This window comes from Caenorhabditis remanei, chromosome III, assembly GCF_010183535.1.
Source record: "Caenorhabditis remanei strain PX506 chromosome III, whole genome shotgun sequence".
NCBI lineage: Eukaryota > Metazoa > Nematoda > Chromadorea > Rhabditida > Rhabditidae > Caenorhabditis > Caenorhabditis remanei.
The window spans coordinates 1,638,292-1,659,710 of record NC_071330.1 but is presented as its reverse complement, the minus strand read 5'-3'; the positions used below and the strand labels follow the sequence as shown (position 1 = coordinate 1,659,710).

Genomic DNA, 21,419 nt, shown 5'->3' with positions numbered 1-21,419 from the left:
AATTAGAGTGAGAGAGAATTCAAAAACCAGGAATCTTCTCTGTCTTTCTTCTTTTTTCGGCATGCTTATAGTTGTTGCAACGAAGAATTCTCCTTATACGGTCGTCTATACGCCAACTGAGTTCACTATGCACTTCGAACATGTAATCAATCTCTTCTCTATCTACAATTAAATCGGTGGGACGACGAATCTCTTCCAGTTTCTTCCGGTAGATAGTGCGAACAACTGGTAAATGTCTGTTCAAAAATTCGATTCCAGAAAGTAGTTGCGACTCGAAAAACCAATCACTTATGAACGTTGAACCCCGTTTTCGTAATTCGCTCAACTCATAATACGTCTCGACTGATGGGGCGGCTGCAATATCTTCTCTACTCGGACGAAACTCGGTTGTCCACAGATCCGGCAAGGAAAATCCGAGAACGGAACGCAATTCCTGGAAGCCAATGGCTCGATGAGAACTTTTGATGAGAATATTATTAAAGAGACCAGCTAAAAAATCCGGAAATAAGTCACGCGATAGCTGCTCGTAATCTTGGCACGCCAGGAAGCTAACATTTATTTTTGCAATCTCTCCCTCGAAATCGAATATTGGGGATGGTGTGGTCGCATTTAAGTAATCAACAAGACTTTGTGTGGTTTGTGTAGAGTTAAGAGTAGTGTTTGATATAGCGACGATACCTGAAAATTGATATTACACAAATGATATAAGAACCCCCCAATTTGAAAATTTTCACTTTTCGAGGTAAATGTCGAAAAAGTCGAAAAAACCTGTCTTTTTTCGACAGTTTTGCCTGAGATCCAGAATTTTGAACTGATTTCTAACAATTCGTACAAAGTTTTGGCTATTAGGATGAAACCAAGATTTTATGTCTTAAACCAACTTGAAGTACATAATTTTTGAAACGTTTACTGCTACAGCTTGAATGCTTCCGTTATCAAACAATTTAGATATACAAATATTTATTCAGGTAAATTAATAATAAAAAATCAACAAAGAAGTAGACATGACCAAATCCAAAGGACTGATTTCAACCCCGTTGAACTCTCCCTATACAAATTTCAACTCTGTTAAATTCTGTCCATCCATGGGGTCACGCGAAAAATGAGATTTCACATTCGCAGTAGTCCTTTCACGCGGAAGGACAGATTTCAACTTTGTTGAATTCTGTCTTTCCAACAAAATAGGAAAGGACACGTGAATAAGACGATTTTGTAACTAGGATGATCGGGTGAGTTTTATCATGCACATCTTGGCGACTTATGATCAATAGAGACGATTCTAATCTGTGTTTCGCTAAATCCCTTGTTCCATTGAAATCTAGTTGGCACATTTTAGAAGTTGAACAATAGTGTCTGTAAAGTTCATAGTTCTTGTCGAGACCATGCTCTTTTTTTACCTGTCTGAGTATGCATAATCCTGAGAGTATACATGCCAAATAGAGAACGGATTCACAGTGTCTCCTGGATTATTTGGATAGATATTTTGACTCGATATTCTTCTACACACATCTTTTATAATTGTTCCTTTTGTTCATCGCATTAGATTTTATTTTTGGTGACCTGTAAAGAACATTTTTCAGTGAATAAGGGTACTTACATGTCTTGTAGAATGCACTGGATCTGTATTCTCTTTGAAAAAAAATCGGATAGCCACGTTTTTCTTAGAAATGATTTTAAAATGTTCCAATGGTTTATCACGTGGTTTTTTGAAAGTACAGTATGAATTTCCACAATATTGCCAACGTCACGTAAAATTCATTTGAATAGAATAATTCATTTCCAAGAAAAACAAAAAATTTCGTGGCTATCCGATTTTTTTTCAAAGAGAATACAGATCCAGTGCATTCTACAAGACATGTAAGTACCCTTATTCACTGAAAAATGTTCTTTACAGGTCACCAAAAATAAAATCTAATGCGATGAACAAAAGGAACAATTATAAAAGATGTGTGTAGAAGAATATCGAGTCAAAATATCTATGCAAATAATCCAGAAGACACTGTGAATCCGTTCTCTATTTGGCATGTATACTCTCAGGATTATGCATACTCAGACAGGTAAAAAAAGAGCATGGTCTCGACAAGAACTATGAACTTTACAGACACTATTGTTCAACTTCTAAAATGTGCCAACTAGATTTCAATGGAACAAGGGATTTAGCGAAACACAGATTAGAATCGTCTCTATTGATCATAAGTCGCCAGGATGTGCATGATAAAACTCACCCGAGAGAATCATCCTAGTTACAAAATCGTCTTATTCACGTGTCCTTTCCTATTTTGTTGGAAAGACAGAATTCAACAAAGTTGAAATCTGTCCTTCCGCGTGAAAGGACTACTGCGAATGTGAAATCTCATTTTTCGCGTGACCCCATGGATGGACAGAATTTAACAGAGTTGAAATTTGTATAGAGAGAGTTCAACGGGGTTGAAATCAGTCCTTTGGATTTGGTCATGTCTACTTCTTTGTTGATTTTTTATTATTAATTTACCTGAATAAATATTTGTATATCTAAATTGTTTGGTAACGGAAGCATTCAGTAATAACTGTAACTGTTCACTATTTGAAAAAAGACACATAAATAAGAAGAAACTATTTCAAACAAAATTTGTGTGTTTTTGAAAATTTTGAGACAAAAAATAGCGTCTTTCACATGTTTCCCAATATTCTGAAAAAGTACAGATTTTAGTGATTTTTTCGATATTTACCTCGAAAAGTAAAAATTTTCAAATTGGGGGGTTCTTATATTGTTGGGGCTTGAGCTAGAATCTACTAGCCTACTGAACATCAAACCCCCATATCAGAGCTGTGCGGAAGTAAAACTTTTGAAAAGGGAAGAAGGAAGAAGGAAGTAAATTTTTCAAAAGGGAAGAAGGAAGAAGGAAGAAGGAAGTAAATTTTTGAAAAGGGAAGAAGAAAGAAGGAAGAAAAAAGTGAAAAAAGCCCGGAAGAAGGTAGAAGGAAGGAAGAAGGAAGTTGGGTTCCGAACCGGGAAATCGGAATTTAATTTTGAAAATGACAAATTTGAGGAAACTTTTTTCTAGTCATCTCTGAAAACGAATTTTGATGTTGTTTCATACAAAATTCCGTCAAAACTCCGTCGAAAATTGCAAAATTTTAGTAAACTTTTCAACGGAAGAAGGAACAAGAAAGAAAGAAATAAAATTTTTGAAAAGGGAAGAAGGAAAAAGGAAGTGAAAAAAGTCCCGGAAGAAGGAAGAAGGAAGTCGAACGAAGGAATTCCGCACAGCTCTGCCCCACGTCTATCTTTATTTTTTTTTTTAGATTTTATTATATTTTTATGTGTTTTCATTATTTATTCAGTTTTTTTAAGGAGATAAGGAGGTTTAAAAAGGGGAATTAAGAATTTTAATTAGAAATTTATTACACACTTTCACCTGCACCATGGGATAGCGCAGTCCCCCTTTAAATGGCGATGCGTGACTTTTCAACTCGTCATTTCAAAACCACATCTTTCGCTATTAACGTAAGTTTCGTAACTGCAAGACATTTTTGGCCTGAATCAGCTTTTTCCAACGTGGAAACTGTTCACGTTACTTTGTTTAGAAACGACCAAATCGAACTTGATCTGTCATGATGTTTAACATAAGTGTTTGTTTATGTATGTAAACAAACACATGTTCAATATTCTGAAGCTGAATCTCGAAAACTTCACCAAAAAATAATGTATAATTTTTTTCTTTTCAAAGTTGCATTTCAAGATCAGGAAATCGAATATCGAATAAATGAAATTTTTATGACACACTCTCAAAGTTCATTAATTTCCACTAAAACATCAAAACTTTCCAGCTTTTTGAGCGGTACTATATTTATGTCACTTTCGCTCACCTCTGAAAAATAGATACCATTCTACCGCATAAAATTTTTAATATGAAAAAATGATATACGAAACAGGTTCAAAAACTTCAATTTATTATGACAAAACTCTTACCCGCATAAAGTTGAGTGGCAATTAAGAAACAGAGGAATGGTGCAGGCGACATAGATATACCTAAAATAAATCACATTAGTTTTTGTGTGTAAGTAAAACATGAGAATTTGAAAGTAGTAACTCATAGAAACAATGTTGTATGAAAAATGTCGGAAATAACAATGCATGAATATCAAACTAATCTCTAATAAGTATCTAATCTCTAATATGTATCTGATTGCCTGGCCGACCTTCATATCACTTTCTTCATCTGTTGGAATATTGATATCCGCGCAGTTACCTTTCTAATGGCACAATATCTTTTGGTTCATGGTTTTATTTCATAGTCACAAATCGATTGACATCAAGTGATATCAGAGGAAAGGTCACTGCGCGGGTATCAATATTCCAACAGATGAAGCAAATGATAAAAAAGTCGGCCAGGCAAATAGATACTTATCGAGATTCGTTTGATATTCATGCATAGTTATTTCTGTCATTTTCCGTACAATATTGTTCCCTTGAGTGGCTATTTTCTTCTACAACAATCAATTTAATTTATTTAAGGTACATCGATGTCAATTGCCCTATTTTTATGCTTATTAACTGCCTCTCAACTTTATGCAGGTAAGACTTTCTTCATAACAAGCTGAAGTCCGACTGAACTATTACACTTGTTAGAGAACAAAATGCGTCTTGACGATGTACATAGTTGAGGAATATTGTTTAATTTCTTCTTTTTACCGAGAAGCACGTAATAGAGATGCACCCAAAATGATATATCTTGTTCAATTAAATTAAACTGATTTATTATACATTGTTTTCAAAAAGACATTCAATTTGTTCCCCACGAGAGATATAAGACGGATAAAATTTCAAAATTTTTTGCTAGCGAATTGAAAAATGGTTTTCTGTGAATAATCTGTGCTGAAATTACAATATTTGTCTGAATTTGAAAGATTTTGCAATAAACTGGTAATTGCTAGAAAAAGTTGCACGTGAAGCACAGAGTTTTCCCACTTTTGCCTGTTCACGTTATTTTCTGTTCTTTTTTTCAAAGCTTGTTCAAAAGTACAGAATCGGTATCAATACCGATTCTGTATCATTGTAAATTCTGTAAAAAAGGTCACGTGAAAAATTGAAAAAACTCTGTGTCTACATGATATTTTTCCCACATATTTGAACGAAATCTAAAATTAAGAAATGACTTTGTACTAGTACAGAGTTTCGAACCGGACAGAAAGGTATCAACTATTGATGTTTTCAGTGGAAAATGGACAAATTTGAGAGTGTGTCATAGTAATTCTGATTGTCACACCATGAAAACTTTTAATAGATCATACAGATTGAACGTAGTGCTCTATTTTTGTAGTTGACCACTTTTTTGTACGGGCACTCGCTAGAGAGTTATGGTCATTTTAAGGGGTCGGGTCAAAAATCCCACTATTTTGCACTGAAATTGGTCAATTTGAGGGAGAAATTACTTTGTCGATATGTAACTTGCTAGGAAGTGTCCGTACAAAAAAGGGGACAACTACACAAAAATGGAGATCTACGTTCAATCTATATAATTCATTAAAAATGTTCATGGTGTGACAATCAGAATTACTATGACACACTCTCAAAGTTGGTCATTTTTCACTGAAAACAGCCTAAGTTGATACCCTTTTGTCCGGTACTGTATCTTTAAAGCCAATCTAGATGTTGTACTTCAAACTTTCTTTAATCTCATTGTCAGACTTGTCAAAAATCGAGCAGGCCCGGCCCAGATTCTAAAATGGGCACTCATTTTTTGACAAATTTTTAAAATATACATTTAAATATACATTTATTTGCAAATTTATACTGGAGGTATCCAACGCCTTTTTTAAAACTACTCCTGATCTAAATGATCTATTAACTAGGTGATACAAACAGCAATATCGTGACACGTTCTCAAAGTCTAACATTTTCACCTAAAAACGGGCAAAGTTGTTAAAATCATGGCAATTACTGTAAGAGGGTGTAATTCCAAACTCGATATTGTATTATTAAAGAGAAAAAATATTACAGAAAAAGTGAATATTAATGTGAGTAAGTTATTATGTGGTACATGTGGTAGAAATTGTCAATGTTAGGATTCGATCATTTAAACTTAGACATTTACAAAGGAGACACTATTATAATAATGTTTTAAACTAATTATTTCCAGATGTGGTATCAATTTCCACTTATGCTTCGCCGAGTCTTCGCCTCATCGACGAAGAGCTAACCAATCTATCCTCTGCCTGTCTGTCTTCTCGAGATGACGAAGAAATCACGGGATATGTACTGAAACACGGAGCAGCCAGATTCTTGAATACTCATTTGCTGGAAGAATCAGTATCAGTCATCGGTCTGATTGAGTTACGCTCCGTCCTCGGATTCGCACCCTACGTTCCATGGACACACCGCAAGAATCCGACTGATGACGAGATTGCAGCTTCCTCAACTATCGAGGAATTCTACGAGTTGAAGGAGCCTTTAAGCGTTTTGCATGGTCCTTACAATGATTTTGTGCTTGAAAAATATTTAGCTCCCGCTATCGCGTTTTTGGACAAGCGGTTCCCCATTATTCGGGATATTTATCGAATGAATTTTGAAAAAAGTGTTGCCAGTCTCAATGGAAACGTTGACAGAGAAGGAGTGGAATATATGATAAAAGAGTATATTAATACATTTAAACGAGTGGAAAAAGCGACAAAAGGATTACGAGAAGGAACTATTGAGTGTAATAAAAAACGAGTTTAGTACCCAAATAAATGAATCCACTCACGACATTTTTTGCGAAGAGCAAAACTATCTAGTGAACATTGTAAAAAATCTTTGTATGTCTCTTAAAAATCAATTTTCTCGGAAAACTGTCTCTATTTTCTTTCATAAAGTAAGAAATTCTCTTTTTTCACTGAAATTTGAATGAGCGCTTAAATTAGAGAGTGCACTTCAATTTGAAGGAATACAGTAATTATTTCTTAATTTAGAACAAGCATGTTTTACTTCTGGGAAAAAAATAAAGTTTCGACAAGGATTTTCAATAAAAATTTCGCGCGCTGAAACGCGCAAGCGCATAAAGTTGTGGGCGGAGCTTAAACTGCAAGCGGCGCGGTTTTTAATTTGGAAAGAAACAACTGGAATTAGAACCGTGCCGCTTAATTAAGCTTGCAGTTTAGGCTCCGCCCACAACTTTATGCGCTTGCGCGTTTAAGTCCGCGAAATTTTTATTGAAAATCCTTGTCGAAACTTTATTTTTTTTCACAGTATACTGTTTACAAAAACATTGAGCGACTCACGATGAGGCCAGGGCTACCAATGCAGCTGCGCTCTATTGACAAACATGACATATTTTTTGCGTCACGGTGAAAATTCGAAATTATATGGCCGGATTAGTATTCACATAATTTCGAATATTCATCATGACGCAAAAAATGTGCCATTCTTGTCAATAGAGCGCAGCTGCATTGGTAGCCCTGGGCTCATTGTGGCGGCTGTTTCTTGAAATCCTTCTTTTCGTTTTTTTTCTCCAAACCTTAATTAAAACCGTTTACTGTTCTTGTTCTTGAATCAAACAAATAAACTTGTTTGTCATATAACTTCTATATTCAACGGCTCGAAAAAAAACAGGATTTATTTCCGCACACATCTCAGAGTTCAGCAGATGCAGTGTATACATAAGTCAGAACCGTCAACAGACTAATCAACAGCAATTAATATAAAATACATAATATCATACGAAACAGTGAAAAATATTAAGTTCTGAGAAAAAAAATGATGAGATTAAACTTACACTACCGCTCAATAGGATATGAGGTTTTTGTTTTCATAATTTCTTTCAAATTGTGAATTTTTGGGAAAATTTTTATTGCAGAGTTTTTGTTATTTTTTGTTAACATTCTGGGTGAAAAATCATGTTTTACAAGTTTTTTGCAAAATTTTCGTAGATTCATTGCACATCCTTTCTATTCTGGATTTCCTTCTCCTCACATTTGTTCTCGTTGGCTTGACAACAATTGTTATTTTTGAACAATCCCATAAGAGCACCATCTACAAGAGACGTCGTCTTTCGCCTCTCTTCCATCAGATTATCCACTTCTTTCTTGTCAAAAACCTCACTTGCATTGGGACGGAGAAGGAGCTCTTCAAGTTTCTGTCGATGAATATGACGAACAGTTGGCATCTTCGCATCCAACCAGACGATCCCTTTATGAACTTGTTCTTCAAAAAAGTATCCACAGTCATGTCTCTCAAACAATTTGAACATTGGCTCGATCAGATCATAGTACTCCTGAATCGTCTTCGCCGCTGCCTTCTCTTCGTCTCTCCATCCGAACTTCAACCAATCGTCAAACCCTTCTCCGCAATACCATTTTGTATGAGGTTGCCGTACTCCGAGCACGCCACGTACTTCTTCAAAACCAATCGCTTTTTGAGATATTACGAGCAGTTTTTCGTTGAACATTTTGGCAAGACTACCAGTGAGTACGCCGCCCGTCAGATACTTTTTATCTTGAATAGACAGACATGTTGACTCGATTATTTTCAGCTCTTCGTTGATATCAATGTGTGGAGAGGATCTAGTGACATTCTTCAGGCTATCCGGAATCACAGCAAAGTTGAGATCATTGATGATGCTTCCTGAAAGATTAATCATTTGCAGAAACTCATGACTACGTTTGATCATACCAAAACATAGGTGTCGTCGAGCTCTATGTTGATGGCCTACAGCAAGTCGGATGGCTATTTGTTAATCTATCGCGGGCCGAGAAAAAGCGCCAAAAAACTATTCTAGTCCTGCCGCGGTACATGAACGAATAACCATCCAGACCATAGTTAGTCACGGACATAGAGTACCGCTCAAAAGTATAATAAGTTTTGGTTTTTTTCAGTTGAAAAGGTCCAAGTTTGAGAGTGTGTCGTGGTAATAGTTATTGTACCATCAAGTAAATTTTTAATGGATCATACAGATCAAACGTAGAGCTTCATTTTTGTAGTTGACAACTTTTTTGTACAGACACTCCCTAGCAAGTTACAAATTGACAAAGTAATTTCTCCTTCAAATCGACTCTTTTCAGTGCAAAATAGTGCGATTTTTGAGCTGTCCCCTTAAAATGACCATAACTCTCTAGGGATCGTCCCCACAAAAAAGTTTGTTCTGTATGATCCATTAAAAATGAACTTGATGGGACAATAAGTATTACCATGACAAACTCTCAAAGTCGGACCTTTTCAACCGAAAAAACCAAAACTTAATATACTTTTGAGCGGTACTGTAGAACTCGATGAAATTAACATTTTTGCATATTTTTCAGCTTATAATATTACTATTAGCAAGTTAGTGTTTCTCCCGGTTCGCAAGTATGCTTTTGATTACAATCCGGTCTGTGAAAACTTTTCAACATATCAATCGAAAAATTGTTAACTTGTGCAACTTACAAACTTTGAGAGAGTGATTTGACCCATACTTCGATGCTTCCAGTTTTTGTTAAAAATGGGCAGCTTTGTAAATTTGTCACAGATTGTCTCGTAATTATTATTAAGTGTGCAGATCAAAAGTAAAACTGCAGCTTTATGGTTGACCACTTTTTTGTACGGCCCATTGACTAGGAAGTTATCGATCGTCAAAGTTATTTTTCTGACATGGGAAGGTCATGGACTCGGTCTGGAAGTATGGGTCGAAACCTATATCGCTGGAAAGCTGAGAAAAAGCTGATTCCAAATATATATTCAGTTTTTGCACTCGAGGCTAGGTATTCGAGAAAAACAAGGTCAAAGTTTGGCAAAATGACAAATTATTGCTTTTTTTAACACGCGAAAATGGCAAAAAAAAAATTCAAAACGTTTTTCGCGTGTTAGAAAGGCAATAATTTGTCTTTTTTTTCTAACTTTGGCCTTGTTTTTCTCGAATACCAGGCCTCGAGGGCAAAAACTGAATATATATTTAGAATCAGCGGATTCTCAGCTTTCCAATGGTATAGGCCACATCCCATGACTCCAGACCGAGTCCATGACCTTCCCTAGTGAGTTTTATTTCAGTGCAAAAAGGATTGAGTTTTGCAATGTTTACATTTACTGCCTGTAACTTCTGAAGAAGTTCCCGCACAGAAAAATTGCCATTTACAGAAATGAAGTTCTACTTTTGTTCAATAAACCGCTAACAATTGAGACAATGTGAGACTATCATTGATGCCGTGACACGCTCACAAATTGACCATTCTCAACTAAAAACTGAAAATGTCGTGTTTTTTATGACCAGTCATATTATAAATTCACGACACTGCGCCGCATGGCTTTAAAGGCGCATCTAATTTGTTCAAAATGGTCTCGAAGCGAAAAACATTTTTTGCTTTTATTTTTAAACCTGCAAAGCTCGAAAATACGGTATTTGATCTATTTCAACTATGAGACCATTCCGCGAAATTTCTAATAAATTAGATGCGCCTTTAAAGCCATGCGGCGCAGTGTTGTGAATTTATAATATATAAATAGTATTTGACCCTTTGCCAAATTCTGAACTAAATTTTACAGCGTGTTGAGCGTTTTCAATGTGAACATCTCCCGCTTTCGAGTGATACAGTACTGATAGTGAGACTTGAAACTTTTAGTTGAAAATGAGCAACTTTGAGCATGAGTAACATTCTCAATAATCGCTCTAAGCTCGTTTGTTGATCAGAGTTGAGTATTAAAATTAGAGCCCTATGTTTTTATTTTATTTCTTTCTGTGCGAAGTTTCCCTTGTGAGTTATACAATGTTAAAGCTGTTTTACCTTTGGAATACCGAGCTGTTCATGTTGCCACTGTATAAATCTCTAGAAAAAGACCGTACAAAAAAGGTCAACTACAAAATGAAGTTCTAGATTTGATCTACAATTATAGTTAACAATTTAGTGCATGGAACAACGTGACACGTCCTCAAAGTTGATCATTTTCGCTTGAAGTGTCTCAATGTTTAGGACCAGTACTGAAAAAGAGAAAAAATGAAATTCCTACCTGCATAAACATATGTAGCAAAACAGAGAGAAACGAGTAGTGCACACGACATGTATCTGAAATTAATTTGATTTATTTAGAGCTTAATTTCTCTAGATTCCAAAATAAAGTAAACAAAATCAAATAGAAAATTTTCTAACGGCGCAGAACAACAATTTATTTTATCATAATCTTTATTATTACTATTGTTATATTCGCCCTTGACCCAATTTCTCTCGGATCATATCTTCTATCACCCATTATATACATTCATACATTTGTATCAATTTGAGTTATTTCATGTTTGACTTGAATGCTGAAAATCACAAATTTTCCAGATGAATTCAATGTCAGCAGCACTATACCTCTTCGCAGCTCTACAATTATATTCTGCCGAGTTAATTTTGGCGGATCACTTCGTGCACAAAGAATTAGATGATTTTGTGAAGAGACTTGTGAAAACCCGTGAGTTGGTGTTCAAACTATTTCAAAAATGCGTTGCTCAATTTCCCGAAGTGGTCACTGTCATACTTGTCAACCGGGCCGACACGGGCCGACACGGGCCGACGCGTAACTCGCTTCAAACCGAGTGTTATGAGCTGAAAAATATACCAAAATGAAGATCTCGACGAGTTTATTTATTATTTATTTATTTATTTACGTCCGCAAGGGTACGTGATAGACAAAAATATGTATCAGTTCAATTTAGCCGTGTTCCAATTTCCTGTATTCGTAGCACAAATGCAACTTTTTCATTTTCTTATTTCTTGGAACGAACGTTTTTTCGAGGGAGATTGGAGATGAATTAGCATGCTTATAGTTCTTAAACTCGATATCCAGTGTGTCCAGAGTCACGATTTCACTACGAAAGATCATAACGAAGATTCGAAAAGCTATCCATGTTCGGCGTCTGATTTTCATCACCTTCTTCCTCTGATCTTTCCGGCGTTTCTTGAGTTTTTTCAGCTCCCGCTTTCTTTGAAGTGTGGCGTAAGCCTGCTTCTCGGCCCATTCTTGCTTCTGCTCACTTACATTCCTTTTGATTTGTTCTCTTTTCTTCGCTACTCTCCACCTTTCATGTCGCAGGACTTCCTTACGAAACTCAGCGTCCTCCCGAAATTCCTTCTCCAACCTTTGCACAAATTTATCGACAGAGTCGTTGATCAACGTGTCCCAGCTCGCGTCATCAAATACCATGTCGATTGCCCGTTCGATTCCTTACGTCTTCCTAACAAATGTTCGTCCGACCTCCCATGAATGAAAAAAAACGGGGAATGAAAAAAAACGGGGAATTGTATGTGACTTACTACGGCTATTTGTTATTGTGCCGCGGGCCGGGAAAAAGTGCCGAAAAACGCGAAAAAGGCTAAAGAAGTCATTCTAGCCCGGCCCGCGGCACATTAACGAATTGCCATTCGGCCCGTAGTAGGTCACGGACATAGAACTCGTCGAGATCTACATTTTGGTATACTTTTCAGCTCATAATATTGAGTTTGACGCGAGTTACGCGTCGGCCCGGTTGACAAGTATGGTCACTGATGGCCGAACTTTTTCTGTGTTCCTAGGTTCTTTCCCGTCCTTTTCGCGATTATTTTTGACATTTCCTTCATAATTGTTTTTGAATTGCATCGGTTTTCATTCCGTGGCCAAGAAACACCAAGGGAAAACGTTCGATCAGCGTTGAAAAATTTATATTCAGTCTATTTTTCTGACTAAAAACTCATATTTTAACGATTTTCAGGATATGTGTCAATAATAAAAGATTATTAGCAGTTTCTAGAGTATCGAAATCTGCAATAAGAAATATGCCTTTAAAAAAATTAATTTTCCTATTGATTTTCACAGTTTCCTAAACCGCGCTCTACTGAAACTGAAAATAATTGCGTATGAGACGATTTCATTGGAGCACAGTTGCAAGAATTGTGGTACTATGTATTGGTAGCTTTTTTAAATCAATTTCTTGAAATTCCACCGATACAGATAAATAATTAACTGGAAAATAGGCGGTGGTTGAATTGCAATGTCGCCGCATGGTTATTTAGATGTCAAAAATGTGCGGATAGGATTCGTAGTAGGCGATTTTATATATTTGTGACAAAACTATGCTAAACTGGAAAAGTTTTTTGCTGAATAAGCAATCGCGCTCTATTGCCAATTTAGTTTTCTTTCAGAGATCTCAGCATTCGTCTCTCCTCGTACAACGACTCCTGTTCCTTCTACGCGTCCACCGACATTCTCCGAAAAAGAGTTTATGAAAATCTCCATGGGCTGTATGACTACAAAAGAGCACGAAGGGATAACAGGCAACATGCTGAAAGACCAAATGGCTCGAGATGTTAATCTGAAACTGTTAGACGACTCTCAAACTATCATAGGCCGTCAGGAGCTGCGATCGATACTCGTATTCGCACCGCCCGGAGTCTGGAGAACAAGAAAACCGCCGAGTGAGGAGGAGATTGCAGGTGCTGGAACTGTTGAAGCATACTATGAGCTGAAAGAGCCATTGAGCCGTCATCAGGATTCCGATGAAGACGTGTTCCTTCCAAAACAATTCCCACCGGCCATCGCTTTCCTGGATGCTAGATTTCCTGGCATTCGGGAAATGTATCGGAGAGAGTTGAGAGAAAAATTCCAAGATATCGAGTCGAAAGGTCCGATTAATAGAAAAGGAGTTGACTATATGATCGATATGTTTAACAATGTTCAGTCGAACGTACGATTTGCGACATTAGCAGCCGTAATGCATCAATGCTGAAAGAAGGTTCTGAAAGAAAACGCTGAAATAAGAAATACATTTGTTCGAATCTTTTTACAGATTGTTTATTACAAGATAAAATGTTGCAACCTTTATGAGAAAATGAAGGAAATTTGTAGGAACAGACTTTATCTAGTTATTACTTTCAAGTCTTTGGTCGGAATATTAAAAACAAAAAAGTTACGATCACATAATCTACAGCAACGGGAAATATCATCATTGTTCACCTGGGTTTAAACAGATTACAGAAATATTTGAGAAAGTGTGTATACCAAACTATTTGTAAATATTAGAGGGTGACATGAGTAAGTTATGCCACAAAAAGTTTGTAACAAAGGCATTCGAATAAGTGATAAAACATGGCTGATAAGGTTCGTTTGGTTTTTACGATTTCGAGAAAATCTGTGTAGCGGACCTGAATAAAGTTTGGGTCTCTTCTTAACGATCCCAAACAAAATTGAATTATTTTATTACAGGTAAACAACAGTAGATTTTGATTTAAAGTTACGTAAAATGTGTAATGGACTGACTCGAAAGTTGAGATACAGTAGTGGCCATAAAGAATGCGAAACTTGCAGTTTTTAGTTGAAAATGGTCAACTTTGTAAGCGTGACACGGCCTCCCTGATAGTCTCACAATATTTATTGTTTTTGGACTGTACAGATCACAAGTAGAGCTTCATTTTTGTGGTAGATAACTTTTTTGTACGGACACATCCTAAGAAGTTATCAATCGTCAATGTAAATTTCTCGAAAATCTCCTCTTTTAGCACTGAAAAAGTGCAAAAATTGCAAGGAAATACTTTGCGGATTGATAACTTCTTAGGATGTGCTCGTACAAAAAAGTTGTTTACTACAAAAATGAAGCTCTACTCTTCATCTATATAGTCCATAAACAATGAATATTGTGAAATTATCAGGAAGGCCGTGCCACAGTCACAAAGTTGACCATTTTCAACTAAAAACTGCAAGTGTCTCATTCTTTATGGTCAGTACTGTAGATCTCTTTTCATCGTTGTCAAGACTAAGTTCAATTTTCCGGTGTTTACTGAGATATAGTACAAAGAAAATACCGTAAAAACTGTATTAGAGCGACATATGTCGCTCTATTTTTCGAACAGGTTTTTGTTGTCGTTATATTAGAGGCTGTCGTTCTACTAAAAACTGCAAGTTTCGCATTCTTTATGGCCAGTACTGTACGTGTAGATACGGCCGCCCTACAAACATACAGAATCTGGTGTTTGTTAATAGTAAAGATATTATTGTTTAGTTTCTCACGTATTTAAATACGGTTGAGCGGGTTCTGATAAAAATAGACGACAATAACACAATATAATTTGTTACAAGAAAGGAGAATAAAACAGCGATAAAACACGAATCAAGTCAAAAGCACAAGCGCTAAAACTAGAACTAACCGTGAAATGCCAACCGGCTCCAGGAATACATTACTTTTCCACGTGGAGTATACATATCCACGTAAATCGAAGCACTGAGGTTAAGATAGGCGCGTGAGGCTTTGGCGGAGTGTCTGTCGTTGCGCATTGCTGTGATGACTCGGACAGGTACAGGGTTATGGAAGTACCATGCCATCGGTACCTGTCTCTCAAATGTTGAATTTTTAACCATGACTCATTTCAAATTGGTCGGAATGTCCTGAAACTTCAGGAAAACATTAATTAATTGGAAAGATTTAAACATATTTTATAAACAATCCAAGTATAGAATCAAGTTTCACAAATTTCATGTAGCATTTTCAAAAATTACGAAAACTCAAAAAATCACATACTTTGCTTTCATGGCCGGTTCATCAAAAAAAATCATTTCTATTAAAAAATTGATTAAGACGCTGTCACCCGTTTTCGAAATGAGAATGATATTTCTATAAAAATGTGAAAGAAGACACTTTAAGTCTTTATAAAATAATTTATTCTTATTTTTAATGTGAATGGTCAAAATTAACATCATAAGAAGGGACCCCAATGAACCTGGGCGGAGTTATTTATTTCCTTCTCTTGGAGTGTCATGAGGAGGCTATTGAAATGTTTACGAGGTGTCCTGAGGGCCTAGGATTCCAAAATAATGTGAATACTTATTGCCCCCAAATCGACATTAGAATTAATAAGATATTGGAATTTTGGTATTATAGTTTATTATTTCAAATATATAGGAATTCCTATAAGAAAATGATGTTACAAACAGAAATCCATCATAATCTTCGAAAATCCTTCAGGTGAGAAGAAACGTCGCATGTCCCACTCGCGTTTGAATTCTCGCAAACTCATAAATCATATAGTCCACTCCTTTCTTGTCAATTTTCCCTCCGAGACTGCGAAACTTTTCTTCGAGGTATCTCCGATAGACTTTCCGAATGCCAGGGAATCTTTCATCCAGAAAAGTGACTGCTAGAGGGATCAGTTCTGGGAGGAACTCGTCCTGATTGGAACGCTGATGCTTGCTAATTGGTTCTTTAAGCATGTAGTAAGCTTCAACAGTCGGAGCCGCATCGACTTCCTCTTCACTCGGCGGTTGCCGTTTTTTCCAAACTTCGGACGGTGCGAATCCAAGAACTGAACGCAACTCAGAAAGGCCAATGATAGTTTGAGTTTCATTCAACACTATTCGATTTATAAATTCAGCCATTCTGTGTTTGAAGACTTTTCCTGCAAGCCTCTCGTACTCTTCAGTAGTTAAAAAAGCATTCGATATCTTATCTAATTCAATATTTATAAACGGAGAAGTGGAGGGAATGGGAGTCGTCTCGAGTGAATTGACGAATGCTGAGATCTCTGAAAAATAAGAATTTTATAAATCATCCTCGCATACCGTAAAAACTGTATTAGAGCGACACCTTTAATAGAACGATCAGCAAAACTAAGCTCCAAAAAATAGAGCGACAGCCTCTAGTAGAACGACATCCTGTTTTTGGGTATTTTCGTTGTTTTTCATTAATTTTTCATGTTTTTTCTTCTGACTTCACTTTTAAATCGAACCTGACTGACTTCTAGAACTTCGTTCGAAAAATAGAGCGACAGCCTCTAGTAGAACGACAGCCTCTAATATAACGACAACAAAAACCTGTTCGAAAAATAGAGCGACATATGTCGCTCTAATACAGTTTTTACGGTATTTTCTTTGTACTATATCTCAGTAAACACCGGAAAATTGAACTTAGTCTTGACAACGATGAAAAGAGATCTACAGTACTGACCATAAAGAATGAGACACTTGCAGTTGTTAGTTGAAAATGGTCAACTTTGTGACTTTGACACGGCCTTTCTGATAGTCTCACAATATTGATAGTTTATGGACTATATAGATCACAAGTAGAGTTTCATTTCTGTAGTTCTCAACTTTTTTGTACGGTAACGTCCTAAGAAGTTAGTAATTACTTTGACAATTGATAACTTGTTAGGAGGTGCCCGTACAAAAAAGTTGTCAACTCAACTACGAAAATGAAGCTCTACTTGTGATCTACACACTCCATAAACAATCAATATTGTGAGACTATCAGGGAGGCCGTGTCACACTCACAAAGTTGACTATTTTCAACTAAAAACTGCACGTGTCGCATTCTTTATGGCCAGTACTGTATCAATGTCTTTTTTTTCCAGAAAGAACTCACCTGTATAGAAATAAGTTGTAGAGAAGAGGCATAAAAATAGTGTAGTTGACATCGAATTCCCCTAGAAACTAATAATTTGATTATTAGTAAGAAAGGGGGATGAACTGAAATATTGTAAATTAAAATCTATAGGAATGTAAGAAATAAAAAGATGAATGACCAAAGATTTTATCCGAGAGAAATCAGGTCAACGGGGGGAAGGGATATGAATAATTATTAAAAAGATATAATCTGTTGTTATGCGTCGACTGTACACTTGATACTTGCCATTTTCATTCGTACGATACAATTTCGGATCAAGACGTTGTCGACACATGTGGAGAACTCTGATAATTTTTCTTCTTCTTGCTATTCATATCTACGCACGTACGTTTTTTTTTCTTCTGTTGACAGAATTAAATGTGCATAATGGTTGCTGTGAAAAAATAACGGCACGGACTTGTTAGAGGAGCTTAAACTGCAAACGGCGCGGACAAAATTCCATCTGATTTTTTAATGAGCCACATTCAATTTCAAGAAACTCGTAGTTTAATCGATGTTTTTAAAGTTTTTTTAGTATATTCGGATATTTTTCATGTTGAATAAATTAGAACACGAATATATCTTGAAATTCAATGTTGCTCGTTAAAAAATCTTTATCTTTACTAATAATATTCAACAGATTCCGTCTGTCCGTTTATGTGTTGCAAGCCATAACTCCCTCTGTAGTGGACCGATTTCTATGAAACCTAGACAGGTTGATTGGAAATTTCCCTTAGATGATGCCCGAGCTTTTCTTTTTTCGAAAAAGTTGATTTTGACGTCTTCTGGAGACGATGACCATTTCAACAGTAAAAAACGTTTAGAAACGTGTGTCCCGACAGGGTGTTCCATGGGCAGTTGGCCTTAGGTTGATCACTAGAGAAAGTCTCTCTTAATTCGACTCAAAACCCATTGAGAACAGGGAGTTTGGGCATTTCGGTAGCCGAAAAAAATTGGCGTTGTGGCCTAGAAATTTGACTTCGGCCGTTTTGATTTCTTCAAATTTTGGGGCTATTTTTAATAACTTTCTTTGGATTTAAGCGAAAACGACAATATTGATATTACCAAAATCTTCATTTTTTTTGGTAAACAATTGTTTTGTACAATTATTTCCTAGATGAAAACTGTTTTACGAAGTGTACAACTTTTTGTAAATATTTGTGAGCAGAAGAAAAGCTGAGCGGTTGCCAACTACTCAAATAATACATTTTACAGGAAGAACTTCTTCTTTGTTCGAAAACGATGAGTTTGATGTGGTCCCAGATAGTCTGAAGAATTTCACGAGATCATCTCCACCGATTGATGTCAACAAAGAGCTGAAAGGAATCAAATCAACATGTCTGTCCATTCAAGATATAAATTATCTGACGGGCGGCTCAATCGCGGGTAGTATAGCTCAAAAATTTAATGAAAATTTGTTTCGAATTTGTCTAAACACAATTGGTTTCGAAGAGCTAAATGCCATGCTCGAAGTGCGACCACCTGATTTGAGATGGTATTGTGGGGAACCATTCGAGGATTGGTGTTATTGTGGATTGGAATCAAAGAAAGCAGCGGCAAAAACAATTCAGGAGTACTTCGACCTGATTGCACCAACAATCATAGGATTCGATAATTATAATTGTGAATGGTTTTTTGAGGAGCAAATTCGTAGAGGTATTGCTTTTCTGGATAAAAAGATGCCACGTGTTCGCCAAATTCATCGACAGAAACTTGAAGAGGTCGTTCTCCGTCAAGATGCAAAAGAGGTTTTTGGCAAGAGAAAAGTTTATCGTCTGATGGATACAAAGCAGAGTACATCAAGACTTCTAGACAGTGCAATGTCTGAATTGTTCAATAATCAGGAGTGTTGTCAAGACAAAGATGATTGTGAGGAGAAGGAGAGGATGGAGATGCTGAAGAAAAAAACACGGAATAATTTGTTGGATTTTTTAATAATTCCACGGAAATAAATTGGTTCTTTTTTTTTTGAAAATGTGATCATTCTAGGTGATAAATCGACTACCAATGAAAGGCGGAGGTTGCTGCGCAAGTTGCGTTTTATAAATAAGAATGGTAAGGGATTCGCAGACACTCGAACCGTTTGATTTGTTAGAACTTCACATCAGAGTCGAGCGGCCCATTATCGAAGGGTACATCGAAAAAGGGAACATCTACAGTAGCGAGTATAAGTGAGGGAAGATTTATGTGTAACTCTGCTGAATCGTGTCCGTTTTGCATCTTTTTGACAGATAAAATGGCAGAATGAGGAAAGCGGATTGAAAAAAGTGCGAGTTTTTTTTTGTTAGAAACTGACAGCTTTTCTGCAAAAAACCTCCAAAAATTTTAGGAAATTCGAGTTCAAATTTTTCAAGCTGATATCCTCTAGGCGGAATAAAATTATTTTCGAAAAAAAAACCGGAAGGCTGAATTCCCCCTAACCCGGCCTATAATCCGAGGGTACATCGAAAAAGAATACATTGAATCAGAGGGTACAGTGAATCTTAGGGCCCAGCGAGTCAGAATCTTCATAAATTTCAGAAGTCTCAGAGTTTATCTTTGAGAAGAGTACTACAATCAGATGAAATAGTATGACTTCTCATTGAAGGAGATGTTTGAATCATGTTTATAAACTCCGGTTGTTAGAATAATTTTTAGGTTGTTTCATCCCTCTGCAGCTCTTCTCAAAATTTGATGAAAACTATGCGACTTCTAAAATTTTATGAAAATTTTGACTCGATGTACCCTATGATAACCCCATGGATGTACCCCATGATCATAGGTCCTCGCTGTACCCTAAGATGCACTGTACCCTCTGATTCAATGTGCTCTGTGATCATACAGTAGCGAGCATAAGTGAAGGCAGATTCATGTGTAACTCTGCTGTCCGTTTTGCATAATCATCTTTTTGACAGATAGCTGAAATATCCAGTAACAAGAAATTATGTTTTTTGAAAAAATTTCAGTTTTGATTTTTTTCAATAATTGATTTTTCCTGATCGGGATTTGAAAATTCGCAAAAAAAAACTTTATATTTTTCTCATGGAGTTATTGAGTTTTTGATGTCAAAATGATGGAAAATGCTCAGATAAACAAAAAATTATGTTGAATTGATTTCTGAAACTCTAAGCATCGTGCCAGAGCTCCAGAAGTCAAATGTAACGTCCTCGGGAAAATCATCATAACTCATCAAAAAATGCTCCAAATTGGTCAAAACGTATACCAAAAGATGTGTCTTGAGTTTTTCTACAAAACAACCTCAAAAATCAAAATTTTAGAAAAAATACTTTTTCAATTTTTTTTCACTCAAAAATTATTCTATTCCCATTTTTTCTCAATTTTCGATATTTTCTGGGTATAAAACAAACAAGGAGTACATCCATGAGTTTAATTAAGTGCGAAAAAACAATTTGCTTAAAGTTTTTGGAAAGTATGTTCGTTTTATACCCAGAAAATATCGAAAATTGAGAAAAATTGGGAATAGAATCATTTTTGAGTGAAAAAAATTTGAAATTTTATTTTTTCTAAATTTTTCACTTTAGTTTCAGCAGAGTTACACATGAAAGTATGAATCTGCCCTCACTTATGCTCGCTACTGTAGATGTTCCCTTTTTCGATGTACCCTTCGATAATGGGCCGCTCGACTCTGAAGTGAAATCAAACGGCTCGAGTGTCTGCGAATCCCTTACCATTCTTGCAGACTTGCAACGGGCCGGGCTGGGCCGGGCCGGAATGAAAATTTCTAGGGCCCGGCCCGGTCGGCCCGGAAGTTCAGTACTGAAAAAAATTTTAATTTTTTTTCGAAAATTTCCCGATTTTTTGTGAAAAAATTGCTTAAAAACAATTTTTGTAGATTTCGAAAGTTTTTGAAAAATATACTTCAGGAAAAATATGAAAAATTTTCAGAAAATAAATTTTTGGACAAAAAATTGTAGTGAAAAAAGTTCAAAAATTCAAATCCGGGCCGACCGGGCCGGGCCAAAACCGGGCCGACCGGGCCGGGCCAAAACCGGGCCGGCCCGGAATTTTGCAAGTCTGCATTCTTATTTATAAAACGCAACTTGCGCAGCAACCTCCGCCTTTCACTGGTAGTCGATTTTTCACCTAGTATGATCACATGTTTCAAAAAAA

The 21,419-nt window shown here is 36.3% G+C and overlaps 6 protein-coding genes across 6 annotated transcripts; 3 read left to right on the top strand and 3 right to left on the bottom strand.

Annotated features, from left to right (window-relative positions):
- Positions 1-19: 19 nt before the first annotated feature.
- Positions 20-4,004, bottom strand: GCK72_008475 (uncharacterized protein; the record flags this gene model as incomplete). Its single annotated transcript, XM_003098894.2, has 2 exons — positions 20-678; positions 3,953-4,004. 2 exons carry the CDS (start codon positions 4,002-4,004, stop codon positions 20-22), a joined length of 711 nt encoding a protein of 236 aa, XP_003098942.2.
- A 502-nt stretch (positions 4,005-4,506) lies between these two features.
- GCK72_008474 (uncharacterized protein) lies at positions 4,507-6,700 on the top strand (the record flags this gene model as incomplete). The annotated part of the gene is made up of 2 exons (XM_003098929.2): positions 4,507-4,558; positions 6,123-6,700. 2 exons carry the CDS (start codon positions 4,507-4,509, stop codon positions 6,698-6,700), a joined length of 630 nt encoding a protein of 209 aa, XP_003098977.2.
- Positions 6,701-7,889: 1,189 nt separating this feature from the next.
- GCK72_008473 (uncharacterized protein) lies at positions 7,890-8,627 on the bottom strand (the record flags this gene model as incomplete). Its single annotated transcript, XM_003098867.2, has 1 exon — positions 7,890-8,627. The coding sequence occupies one exon, from the start codon at positions 8,625-8,627 to the stop codon at positions 7,890-7,892; it is 738 nt and encodes a 245-aa protein (XP_003098915.2).
- Positions 8,628-13,220: 4,593 nt separating this feature from the next.
- Positions 13,221-13,667, top strand: GCK72_008472 (uncharacterized protein; the record flags this gene model as incomplete). Its single annotated transcript, XM_003098872.2, has 1 exon — positions 13,221-13,667. The coding sequence occupies one exon, from the start codon at positions 13,221-13,223 to the stop codon at positions 13,665-13,667; it is 447 nt and encodes a 148-aa protein (XP_003098920.2).
- A 2,225-nt stretch (positions 13,668-15,892) lies between these two features.
- Positions 15,893-16,306, bottom strand: GCK72_008471 (uncharacterized protein; the record flags this gene model as incomplete). The annotated part of the gene is made up of 1 exon (XM_003098889.2): positions 15,893-16,306. The coding sequence occupies one exon, from the start codon at positions 16,304-16,306 to the stop codon at positions 15,893-15,895; it is 414 nt and encodes a 137-aa protein (XP_003098937.2).
- Positions 16,307-18,772: 2,466 nt separating this feature from the next.
- GCK72_008470 (uncharacterized protein) lies at positions 18,773-19,261 on the top strand (the record flags this gene model as incomplete). Its single annotated transcript, XM_003098875.2, has 1 exon — positions 18,773-19,261. One exon carries the CDS (start codon positions 18,773-18,775, stop codon positions 19,259-19,261), a length of 489 nt encoding a protein of 162 aa, XP_003098923.2.
- Between the last annotated feature and the right edge of the window lie 2,158 nt (positions 19,262-21,419).